The following is a 12,950-nucleotide window of genomic DNA, read 5'->3' as shown; positions in this document are numbered from 1 at the left end:
GGTAGACTCTACAGCCTGGAGTTGCTGACACACTCCTGGGGCTGTGGCTCTGCCACCGCATCCTCAGGTCAGGTGGGAATGAACCAGTGGTGCTAGAGAAGTGATAGGGATGGGGTCAGACTGTGGCTGCTGTATCCTCTGGTGTCCCCAGTGTTCTGGTGGCTGCAGTGGCACTCGCAGAAGGGCTCTGACCCACCCCTTGGGCTCTGCACTGAGCTCTGAATTCAAGCCTCTCTGGATGTGATCTGTCCGATAAAGCAGGAGAAGCCTTGGGCTTTCCCAAAGGGCAGGCACAAAGCACTTTATGTTTCTTGGTCTGCAAGCCTGGCTGGGTTCAGTGATCTTGTATCATCATCCCCTCTGAGGAGGCCACCACCTTATCTGGGACTCCATTAAGATCGTGTTCAGTACCATAGCTCCCTCCCCAGCCCTCCTGCCCGCCGGCTGGCTGGGCAATTCGCTTCTCTTGGTACCTCACTTTTACAGGGGACACAAGAGGGGAGTCACCTGAGACCCAGTGAAGACAATGGCTTTATAATAAGGAATATTATCAGAGTGCTCTTTGTATATCCTCCCTTTGATAAATGCCATACATGTCCACTGAAATGCCAGAGCTGTGTCTGGCTACACAGAGGCAGTACAGAGTAGTCTCCCATTAAAAGTGCCTCTGTTGGGATGGACAGTCCCTCAGTCAGGGCACAGGAAAAGGCAATATTCAGTTTATACAGCTTAAATGGATGCAGGAACCAAGGGAGCCTGTATTCATCATCCCTTGCTACACACATTTTAGAAAACTTGCCTTTTTCCCCTAGAAAATTTGCTATGAAAATAAAGATGTTAAATATACATTTATATAATGTTTTCGCCTCCTCCCCAAAGTGCTGCCTCTTACGTTGCCCGATGCATGGCTGTGCTCCAAGCTCTCCTCAGTGAGAGTGCTTTTAATCAGAGGTCACTCAATCAACGCACGAGGGAAGCGACAGTGACCCAGATGTACCCAGGGATAAGGCAGAGACCATCAGGACTCCATCCTATTTTGCTGCCCACTGTTTACCCTGAACATTGATCCTCCATGACTGTAGGATTAAGGTCTGTGTGTAGACATGAGGGTTAGAGTGATGACCACACAGGAGGGTTGGTCATTGCTGAAATCTTAATGGAATTTAGATTTATTTTCTGAGAGTACTTTTGCACTATCACAAAAGCCAGAGCAGCCAAAAGATGACAGTGGTTTGCTAGAAGGAGCTCATCACCTGCCCAGGATCAGGGCTGCGCTGGGAACTGCTGCACTGGGGATGTTCCTGCTCCTCAGGAACATGCCTGGTGGGAGAAGCGTGATCCTCGGCCACGTACTGCAATGTAAGGTGGAGAGTGACGGTCTCTGTCCTTGCAGAGACCCCTCAGCCAAGCTCCTCCATCCTGGTGCTCCAGCTGGTGGTGAGACACAGAGGTCCTGGCCTGAGGGACACCAGGAGTTGGACAACATGCTCGCTGGTGCTCCCCTGGTCACAGGACCCATGATGAAGAGTCCTCTGGGAACCCTCACCAGACCTGCCTTCCTCTCTTGCTGCTGCTGCTCACAGTTACGGTTCATAACCCCCTGGCAGAATGTCCACCCGTGTACAGATGATGAGTATTTGCCATGAACCTGTCTAATGTCACCAAAGGTGGTTTTCAGTATTAACGTAGCTCCTTCTCAATCCTGCTCCAAAAGCAGGCTGCCAGTTTCTCGTTTCAAAAGGCAGAAGCGGGCAACAGGCCTGTTTGCTCGTTAGAAAAGTGGGATTATAATTTCTGTCAACCCTGACTGTAGATCCAGTGACTGGTTGAACAGGACCACAGTGAGATCAGGGGTAGCTTTCCCCACAGGCCTGCACTCTGCACAGGGATGGCCTCCCCCCGGAAAGGAATTCCTGGGGATTAGGGAAGGGATAAGGCACGTTCATCTGCTCTAACTCTGAAAAAATTTGGCTGTGTCAAGTTTTGGAAATCTTAAAGGTGGAATCTACGTCCTGGCTTTATTCTCTAATTTCCTACCAGCTTGCAGCAGTTTGCTTTAACTAAACCACAGCCTCCAAGAGCCGGAAATGAGAAATATGTGGATATGAGAGGTATGTATTTACGAGAAATATTTATTAGTTAAGAAAGTAAAATTATGTTTCGAAGCAGTCACGCCGGGAAGTTTTAACATGGCTGCCCCGGGGCTGGCGCAGGAGGAATGCTCTGCTGTGATAAGACCACTGCTCTTTAATCACCATCAGCCAACTCTCCCCCCTCAGTGACACCTTCTCTTGCTCCAATTGTTATCGCCGGCCTCCCGGAGGAGAATGGCCCTGCAGATTACGGCCGCCCTGCCCCCTGCTCATCTCCCTCTGCGGCCACCCACCGCTGCCTGCCGTCCCCGGGGGGGGGACGTAGAGCAAGCGGGGGTATCTCAGAGTGTTCGAATATCCAAATATTGCAATCAAATGCAGGAGAAATTACACGCAAACCCCAGGACATCCTCTAGCATAACTGCTGATAATTTTCTGATCTCAGTTAAACACAAAATAAGACGAGTGCAGCGAGACAGCTGCCAGCTAGGAGTAAGGTTACAGGAACCACCGGGCAAGTTCATAGAATCACAGAATCATAGAATTGTCTGGGTTGGAAGGGGCCTTGAAGATCATTGAGTTCAACCATTAACCCAACACTGCCAAAATCACAATTAAATCATGTCCCTCAGCACCATGTCTACCTGTCTTTTAAATACCTCCAGGGATGGTGACTCCACCACTTCCCTGGGCAGCCTTTTCCAATGCTTGACAACCCTTTCTGTGAAGAAATTTTTCTTAATATCCATCCTAAGCCTCCCCTGGTGCAACTCGAGGCCATCTCCTCTTGTCCTAGTTGTCTCAATGCTGTGAAGCCCCCTGAGATCTTGCAAGGAAGGTGAGGAACATGACCAAGTGTGCCTTTCCAGGAGCACGGGGAACTGAAGGGTCTGATTTCCACCACCTGGCTCCTGTGGGCACCCTGCAATGGTGACCACACCAGCAGGGGATGAGCCCTCACTGCCATTTGCCACCAGCTTTGAGTGAAGTTCTGGACTCGCTATGGCTGAACTGGCAGAATCACTAGAAATGACCCAAAGAAATGGGACTGGGGGTGGGGGGGGACGGACGGACGACAGGCCTCTGGCAGCCCCTGCACCAGGGCTCCAGGGCCAGCACCAAGGCTGGAGACCTGGGGGAGTGAGGGGACACCACAGATGGGCTGGGGGTGATGGGCTGTGCTGGGGACACTGGGCTGAGCTGGCTGGGAGCCGGGGGTGAGGTGCTGGTATGAACTGGGAGCACTGGGCTGTACTGGGGAATGGGGCTGGGGGGTGTATGAGGAGCTGGTCTGAACTGGGAGCACTGGGCTGTACTGGTGAACGAGGTTGCAGGTGCTGTTCTGAACTGGGGGCACTGGGCTGTACTGGTGAACGAGGTTGCAGGTGCTGTTCTGAACTGGGGGCACTGGGCTGTACTGGGGGCCGGGTCTGTACTGGGAGACCGGGCTGTGGGGCTGTGAGGTGCTGAACTGGGGGCACTGGGCTGTACTGGGGGCCGGGTCTGTGAGATGCTGTGCTGAACTGGAGGCACTGGGCTGTACTGGGGGACAGGGCTGTGAGGTGCTGTGCTGAACTGGGGGCACTGGGCTGTACAGGGGCCGGGTCTGTGAGGTGCTGTGCTGAACTGGGGGCACTGGGCTGTACTGGGGGACGGGTTGTGAGGCGCGGCGGTCCGGCTCCACTCTGCCCGCAGACGGGAGTCCCGCAGCCGCCGGCCCCGGCCCCGCACCGGCCCCGGCCCCGGCAGCTCCGCCCCGCCGGGCGGAAGCGGAAGCTGAACCCGGCCGTGGCGGGCAGCCTTCCTGCGGGCCGGGCCGGTCTGGTCCGGTCCGTGCCGGCATGGGCGAAAGCACCAGCCCCATCAGCGTTATCCTGGTGAGCTCGGGCAGCCGCGGCAACAAGCTGCTGTTCCGCTTCCCCTTCCAGCGCGGCGCCGAGCACCCCGCCGCACAGGCCAGTAAGTGCGCGACCCCACCGGGCCCGGGGGCTGCGGCTGCGCCGGGGGGGCCTGGCACCCCCTCAACAACCCCGGTGGGGGGCTGGTGTCCCACACCCCCGCCTCACACACACCCTGTGGCGGCCTGGCATCCCCTCATAGGTCTCAGACCCTCCGCGGGGGCCTGGTATCCCCTCACAGGCCTCAGGCCTCTCCCACGCCTCAGACACTCCGTGGGGGCCTGGCATCCCCTCACAGGCCTCAGGACCCTCACGTCTCAGACCCTCTTCGGGGTCCTGACACCCCCTTACACGCCTCGGCTCCCTCACACGCCTCAGACCATCCATGGGGGTCTGGCAGCCCCTCACGCACCTCAGGACCCTCTAACATGCCTCAGAGCCTCCGCAGAGGCCTGGCAGCCCCTCACAGGCCTCAGACCATCCATGGGGGTCTGGCAGCCCCTCACACACCTCAGGACCCTCAACCTTCAGGTGCCCAGACAGACCTCACACCCTGCGTTAATTGAACCACATTTTATCCATGTGTAATTATCGACCTGGTGCCTTGCTGGTGTTCCTGGATGAGCGGTGTGTGTTTTAAGAGCTGTAGGGGAAGGAGGAGGCAGGGTGAGGAGAGAAAGCACTGACTAGGAGACAGGATTTAGAAGACACAAGGTGAGCTTTAACTGATAATGGGTAGAAATTAGGAGACTTTAGTCCTGTGTGTTAAATAATGAGGTGGAGGATGTTTCATTTCTTCTGGAAAATAGGAACAATAGGGAATTCCGTGGGGGTAGGAGGCAGGACGGCTGCGCCAGTGGGCAAGTGTCTTGCGCGTGGCCTAAAGGCGCTAAAGTGATGAGGCTGTTTGGTGTGGGTCGCTTGCTAACCACCGTATGTCATGAAAGGTTTGACACCCCTGTTTAGCTTGTGAGTCACTTTTTATAGGTAAAATCTGAAAACGTGGGGTTTTTTTGGCTTTCTCCCTCCCATCTCTTGCTTTTTGTTGGTAAAGGATTTCAATACCTGTGACTGCAGCAGGGGCTTCTGGAGCATTATCATTGTCCTGGAAACTGAGCAATAATGAGGGGAATGCACTGGTCGGAATTTTATCTTCCACTCTCTCTCGAACTGCAAACTGCTACCTGGTCCTTGAGAGAAAACTTGTTTCTGTGAATGTTTTGCTTTTTCCTCTTCACCCCCTGAAGATGAAAACCTCTTTCTCCTGTTTTTTGATGTGTTTTTGAATGAGAATAGAAAAAACAAGATCTGGTACTTCTGCCTAAAAAGGAAGGGGCTATCTGCTTTTAATATTACTTTTTTTTTTAAATCTGTGTTATAGATAATTTTAAAAAGGGCACAGACAAGTATTCTTTTAATGGACTTATTTTAATGAAAACTTTAAGGAGATTGTTCCTTGAAAAAGATGTCTTTATGCTTTGTTTCAGATAAGCCAAGGAGTCGATATGCTGTGAATAGCTCTGGTGACACCACGGAAGATCAAGATGGGGACTCCAGGTAGGGAAAAACATTTCTCCTTGCCTCAGAGTTTGAAACAGAGGAGAGATGTCCACTTGCTCTCTTGCCTGCTAATTCAGCAGGCAAATTCTCTTGGACTGTATAGAAGATGACCTGCCAAAAAATGTTTTAATGCTAAGTTATGAGTAAATTAGTGTTTAGTAATGAGGAATTCCTCATGAGGGAATGCTTCTGAGTCTGTTGTTTTCTGGGAAAGGTATAGGCCAGGTATTTTGTGCTTGTTAGAAAGGCAGTATTACTCTTTCAAAGCTAGAAGTATTAATACTTTGGCAAAATTCTACTTTTCTTTACCTGCCTACCTCTAACTGGATTATTATTCAGTTGCCTCAAATTCTTCCCTAGCTCATGTAATTGTCGTATGGAATTGCTGTGCACTAATGAGTAACTAATTTTGTTTCTCCAGATGTAGCTGCCCTTGTGTCTGTGGAGTGAAATAGTAGCTCAAAAGGAAACTGAGAGTTAAAGATAGTTTTTCAATTACAGGAAATCAGTGGGTAACAAACGCACTGAAAATAGGCAGTGTGTTGTTCAGCATGCATGTACGTACGAGTGGACCCTCTAATTAGTTTTTGTAGAAAATTCGAAATCTGCTGCTTGGTTCTAAATTTATCACTATCAGATATGAGAGAAATCTGGGAAAGAGAGAGGTTTTTTTTCATCTGTTGGCCCATAGTTCAGTTGCAGATCTTTTTTCACTGAATTTCACTGAATTTTTAGAGTTGGAAGGGACCATAAAGATCATCTAGTCCAACTCCTCTGCCGAAGCAGGATTGCCCAGAGCATGTCAGAGCATGTTACTCAGGACTGCATCCAGGCGGGTCTTGAAAATCTCCAAAGAAGGGGACTCCACAACCTCCCTGGGCAGCCTGTTCCAGGGCTCTGTCACCCTCACCGTAAAGAAGTTTCTTCTCATATTTGAGTGGAACCTCCTGTGTTCCAGCTTGTGCCCGTTGCCCCTCGTCCTCTCACTGGGAACCACTGAAAAGAGTCTGGCTCCCTCCTCCTTCAACCCACCCTTTAGATGCTTATAGGCATTAATAAGGTCTCCCCTCAGCCTTCTCTTCTCCAGGCTAAAGAGTCCCAGCTCTCTCAGCCTTTCTTCATAAGGGAGATGCTCCAATCCTTGAATCATCCTCGTTGCCCTTCGCTGGACTGTTTCCAGTAGTTCCCTATCCCTCTTGAACTGGGGAGCCCAGAACTGGATGCAGTATTCCAGTTGTGGCCTCACCAGTGCAGAGTAGAGGGGGAGAATGACTTCCCTCGACCTACTAGCCACACTCTTCCCTATGCAGCCTATTTTTGCGGTGTGTGTTTTAATCTCCAGTACTAATAAAAGGGGGTAGTTGCTGCTCTTCTCTCATATAAGAGTAAAAAAGGAGTACTTGTCACTTGCCCCCAGAAGATAAATTTAGATCCCAGCCTTGCAAAATGTAAGCTTGTTCTTAACTTTATGACTGAGAATGGTTTAGCTGAAGTTAAAATCACCTATGACAGTAAACTTCATCACATTCATATGTTTTTCTAGGGCTGGGATCTTACCAAAACACATTTTGCTTGAGTTCACTCCTATTTCTTGCCTCTTCTGGTGTCTTTGAAACCTCCCATGCAGCATTCTGTCGTGTCTCCAGGGAGAGCAGTACGGTACAGGGCACGACTCCAGCGGGAGCAAGCCGTGGTGGTGTAAGTTTGGTAACTGGTGAACGGTGTTTCAGACTCTGCTCTGGACGGCAGCTCGTACGCACGTTAGGAAGGCTCCGTGCACACGTTTGCTGGTTATCTCAGGGATTTTGTTAGTTGCTCTTTAAAACCCCGGCTCTGGTTTTTCCCTGGATAGATTAAGACGGTGTTGGAGCGCTACCAGCTTCTGGCTGGTACTGATTCTTGCTGCCTCTGCCATTTTGGCAGGTTGGACAGAGGACTTAATGTGGAGCTGCATTCTCTGGGTGTTGCCTGTGGTGCTGAGTTAGTTTGGTGCTTGGTTAATTAATGTGGTGCAGTATTTGGCTACTACAGTGATGTAGGAAAAGCTTTTATCATTTCGAACTATGGTCAGATGAGAAAACTGCTAGTATTTTCCTGAAACTGATTTTAAGTGGATTGAATGTGCTGGCATGTAACCTACATTAAACGAAGATTTAAATTATTTCATTGCAGTGGTGTCCAGATCTCTGAGCTCGAAAGTTGGTGCTTAATCTTCTTGTCAAGTATTTGTTATTAAGCTTTTAGTGTTTAAAAGAATTTATGACCTCTCAACTGAGCTCACTAAGCGTGACGTATCACAGCGCTGAAGCGCTGAATGAAAGAATATTAAGACAGTAATCCCCCTCTGCAGTGATGGTCTTCAGAAAAAATAGATTGTCGTTTGTACAGTTTTGTATATAGCAGTAGGTACAAATTCTTGCTACGGTGCCTGCACCTGACTAAGGTCAGTGTTTATAAACCTTATATCTACTTAGATGAAATTGAGGTGTCAGTCACCACAGGTCTGTTAGCAGGAGGTCTCTTAATATTATCTCCTCCACATTTGTCTCTAGCTGCCAGGCAGATGAAAGGGAAATAGAAGAAGAGGAGCATTTATGTTACTCTGAAAGTGTTGGTTCTGCTAGAGGCCAGATATCGATGTCCAGCACCCTGCTTCTGCTGCTTACGTGGCTGGGTACCTGCATTCAGAAATTCAAAGTATCTTTCAAAATTATGCTTGTTTCCAGTCTGTTTATTACAGAATCACAGAATGGTTTGGGTTGGAAGGGACCTTAAAGATCATCGAGTTCCAACCCCCCTGCCATGGGCAGGGACACCTCCCACCAGACCGGGTTACTCAAAGCTCCATCCAGCCTGGCCTTAAACACTTCCAGGGATGGGGCATCCACAGCTTCCCTGGGCAACCTGTTCCAGTGCCTCACCACCCTCACAGTAAAGAATTTCTTCCTAATGTCTAATCTAAGTCTCTCCTCTTCCAATTTAAAACCGTTACCCCTTGTCCTGTCACTACTATTGAAAAGCTTTTTCCCAATTCCAATGTGATCAGAATTGTAAATACACTGCATCCCATACAGCTGATGTAGAAGCTAAACTCTTCAGTGATAGCAGCTAACAGAAGAAATCACTGATGTTCTTTATATACTAAATACTGTCAATTTATATTAGGCAAGAGGAGGTTGTTGACAGAGTTAGTATCTTTCGCTGGGCTTACTGATACAGGTGGAAAAAATATACAAGTATTGGGCACACAGGCCCTTCCTTCAGCACAAAACAAAAAGGGATCTCCAAAACTGTGTACAACAGGTTGCTCCGATTTTCTATTTGTATCAGATCATTCTGGGAGTAACAGAAGTTGTTGCCTTGCAGTAGAAGAGATTCTAAGGGGAGAGTGAAGGCAGAAGGGTGCAGATCTGTTGGAGAGAGTGAGATGCATGTGATTCGTAAACAAGGAAAGGAAGGAGTTCGACAATCATGTGCTGTAAAACCAGTATTGTCATTGAGCCCATGGGGTTTTCCCCCCTCACCAGTGTTACGAATTTTTGCTCCCGGGCTCCTGTTTGGAATGTGTTTTGTATGTTCCCATTGAAGTTGAGGTTGGAGAGACCAGGAATGGAGCATCTGGTTTTGTGAGAGCTGTTCCCCCAGTGGCAGCTCTGTTCCTGTAAGTTGGTTCTTTGGCAGTGCCATGGTGTAGCGGTTCCCTGCCTGGAACACTCCCTTCACTAGTCCATGCAGAGATTTCATCAGCATGAAGTCCGATCTGTTTCCTGGTGGCGCCGGTTTTCTGATTGGAGTTTTTCTTGATGAAAATAATTTATTAAAGTGTTTTCATATTATTTCTGGAAGGCTTCCTCAAGGAAGAGTCAGCAAAAAGATTCCTTTCAATCACCATGTTATCAGTATCATCTGTAGATGATTTTGGTGGCACAAATGGAGGCTTTGGAGTGGGCAGACTGCTAGGTTGAGTTGACGGTGTATGGCAAGTTTGATAATGTTGGAGGTTTGGGATTTTCCCATGTGTTCAGGTTCAGTAGCAAAGGTTATTTCTGATTATTTGGTTGCTGCAATAGATCTTGTGAGGGTTGGATTCATTCTTTTTTTTATACTAGATGGCTGTCATTAATTTACTGGCAATTTAGCACCAATTATATCCTAGGTAAGGTTCAGTATTGCTTTTTTTTCTGAGCTATTGGAACCCAGATCAATTACTTTTAAGCTAATCTCTCCTGGAGCAGTTGAGATATATGTCTTTATGGCCTCAGAAAGGACAAAATTAGGTCAGTTTCGGTGCCTTAACTCTCCATTTCCATGTAGCACATTTGTATGCATAATTGGATTTCAGTTAGCCTTCAGACTCAAATTTCCTGGTCATTATTATGCTTTTTGTTTTTTTTCTATAGACAATTGCAGCTTATTAATGACAATCCTACCTCTAGGTTACTGCTGTGTGTTCGCTTATATTAATTCCTACTCAATGGAGCTGAGTGTTTGGATCTTCAGCATACAGGTTTTTCTTCCTTTTAAAAGCAAGTTCAAGCAGCAGAAGTGGTTGAGGTGTGTTGATGGTGATGATGCAACAAAAAGGTATTCAGAAGAATCTGTCACTGTCAAAACAAATTGCCTGTCAAGCGTCTCTCTATGCTGGCTTCTTCTCTGCCTTTCATCGTTTGCTCTCTTCAAAAACATCCTTCAGTTTTTGAGTGCTTTACGAGCAATACATACCCCTCACAGCTTATGGAGATGCCTGCCTGTCTCATCTCTTTTATTATTTTTTTTTCCCCACTGAAAAAAATGTGAGGCAATTACTCTTTTGAAGCCAGAAGATAAGGCTTTGTTAAATTGGTTTGAAATGTTTTTTTTGTAGTTTTTCTGAAGGTGGTGTAGTCGACAGCAAAAATGCTAATGAAGATGCACGTATAGTAACATATGTTATGCCAGACTTCGCATTTTTTAGCAGCACAACTAACTGAAGGAGGTTTAGCAAGTTTGACAGCATTGATGTCATTAATTGGCCAAATGCGTCTGTTATAAAAGAAGTCAAGTTACTGACAAACAAGGACTTGAATGTCCCTGTCTAACAAACAGTAGCTCTCCTGTGATAACATTTCTGTATCCTCTGTTCCTCTTTCACTGGACTCCAGTGTTCTTCCTTCCATTTGTTCTGAAAGGCTTCCTGTCTGTAAGCCTGTGCTTTTCCATTCATCCGTCCATCCCTTCAAACACCCTTCCTGTAATATCACCCCTTTGTGTAGTTTGTCATTTGGGATTGCTCTAGGTTCCCTTTTCAGTATGACCGGTAGAAATCTGTTGTCTTCTGTATTAAATAAGTGTTGGAGATTTTCATTTTGTCTCCCATTTCTAAAGTGGACAGTATAATCCTTTTATCAGATTCATTTTTTCAGTATATTTAGGAAGTTTGTTTCAGGGAAAAAAGCCCTTTTTTTTTCTTTGGAAGGAAAAAAGAAAGTTGACTGTTAAAATGAAAATAGTTGTTTTTTTCCCTGATACAAAAGTGAGTACAGCTGTTAATAGAGCCTTGCACTGTACACACTGTTGTAAGGAAGGTTTTCAGGTTCTTTGCCTTGAAAACTTTTTCAGCCTGCTCTTCCTAAGCTTTTGCTTATTGCCTGGGGCAGACAGGGATGGAGAATGACTTCATACTTGTGCTGTGGTTCTGGCCAGGCTTGTACCTATTGTTTCCATCCCTGGTGAGGAGCAGCAGGGCCTCTGTATGCAAGGCCCTTTGCAGAACCCTGGCTGTGCGCAACAATAACTGTTTGGCATCCTCTTTTTCTAAGTCTTGGGGGTACGGAAGCACCAGAACCAGTTGTGAAGAGCTGTGGGTCATTTGGGGCTGCACGGGACGTTCCTTTGGTGAAAATGCCGGTAATAGTCTAGAAACTGAAGTTTAGAATATGCTCTAAATCAGACTTGCAACCTCTTCTATTTTCTCTTAAGGTAAGCATGAATTAAAAAGTACGGTGTAAGTACAGCTCCGTTTAAATGCAACAACATATGGTGGGAACGCATTACAGCAGCCAGTGCTAGTGAGAGGGCTAAAATGCCTTTGCCTGTTTTCTCCGTGTTGTCAGTCCAAGCCTGCTGTATATCCCAGGAATTCACCATTAACTTCTGACTCTTCTCAATAGTTACATTTTCTTTACAGGAGTTTAACCCTTAATAGTTCATCCTAGTTTTTAATATTATATCTTTTGTTTCTTGTATTTTGTGTACTTGCCTCGTTTATTTCCTTGTGTTTTTTGTTTTGTGTTTATGGCCATGTTCCCATTTCAGAGACCAATGTCCTCTAACTGATGAGCAATTGGTTTCGGGGTAAGACCAAATGTTCTAAACAATCACCTTTGTCTAGAATGGCTTTCTTTTCTCACCATCCTTTTAATTGTGCTTTGTTTCTGGTTTGTTTTACACCGAATGATGAGATAATTATATGCTAAATCACAATGTCTGTAGGCAACGTATTGCTGAAGGTTTATGCTAGGATAATTACAAAGGTCCTACTAACATTTCTGTGCTTCCTGTAGGGTATCCAGAATGGGTGTGGTACTGTCCCTTTTGTGAATTGAGAAGTTGTGATCCTCCATGAAGGCAACTAACATTGTAGCCTTGGCATTGTAGTTTTTCCAACAAGGAGCCCTAAAACAGATTGCTTTCTCATGAGCAATGACTTAACAGTACAGATCAGTGAGTAAACTATTTAATCCCACAGTAATTACGGAGAGCTCTTCAGAGACCTGGTTTTGAGCAGCTGCTCTGGTTGCTTGTTCTTGGTGCCCCACTAAGCTAAAACAGATGACTGCATTGTACCCCCTTATTGAATTTGTGGAGAGAAAAGTGTTTATCTCTACCCAGAGCCCCAAAAGTATTAAACTGCATCTCTAGTCCCTGCTTACCATGAAGGTGGTCACCTAGATACTCCTCTGCCATTAGAAACTACTTCAAAGAAGAATTCTTTTTAAGAACGTTGCTTTGAATTCCTGTGGCATATTACAAGTTATTGTCTCTTCTTGGGGGGGAAAAATGAATTGGTGTTTGAGATGCTTTCCCCCTCCTTTTCCGTGTGCTAAAACTAAAGCAGTTGTTGTTTCAGCTGGGTTTCCAGAGGAGATGCTGGTGACAGCAGTCAATCGGCACTAGTGTGGTTTGTATCGACTGCTGGATTGTCTGCTGTTGCTGCTACGTTGAGCTTGTGATAGGAGTGGGAGGATATTTGGGGCAAATCAAAGCTTTTGGGTTTTGTATTTGTTTTCCACCTGCTAGATTCTTAGTACAGGAGAGGTTTGCTTTCCTCTGGAAATCACAGTGCCCAGACTAATCTCATAAAAGAAGAAGAGACTGTTACTGCCCAACTGCGAAACCTTATCTGCTTCTAGCAAACTCT

At 46.9% G+C, this 12,950-nt stretch overlaps 1 protein-coding gene across 3 annotated transcripts in view; it reads left to right on the top strand.

The window, feature by feature from the left end:
* Positions 1-3,912: 3,912 nt before the first annotated feature.
* Positions 3,913-12,950, top strand: part of NPRL3 (NPR3 like, GATOR1 complex subunit) — a 46,861-nt gene continuing 37,823 nt past the window's right edge. The window contains exons 1-3 of one of the 3 annotated variants that reach the window (XM_074158348.1): positions 3,935-4,052; positions 5,479-5,548; positions 11,846-11,884. In XM_074158348.1, the coding sequence (XP_074014449.1) occupies positions 3,935-4,052; positions 5,479-5,548; positions 11,846-11,884 (227 nt within the window). Of the gene's footprint in view, positions 4,053-5,478; positions 5,549-11,845; positions 11,885-12,950 lie in introns of all 3 variants that reach the window. The other 2 variants (XM_074158349.1, XM_074158350.1) reach the window with 2 other exon arrangements.

This window comes from Numenius arquata, chromosome 14, assembly GCF_964106895.1.
Source record: "Numenius arquata chromosome 14, bNumArq3.hap1.1, whole genome shotgun sequence".
Classification (NCBI taxonomy): domain Eukaryota; kingdom Metazoa; phylum Chordata; class Aves; order Charadriiformes; family Scolopacidae; genus Numenius; species Numenius arquata.
Note: the sequence above shows the minus strand (reverse complement) of the source record. Positions and strands in the feature narration are given on the sequence as shown.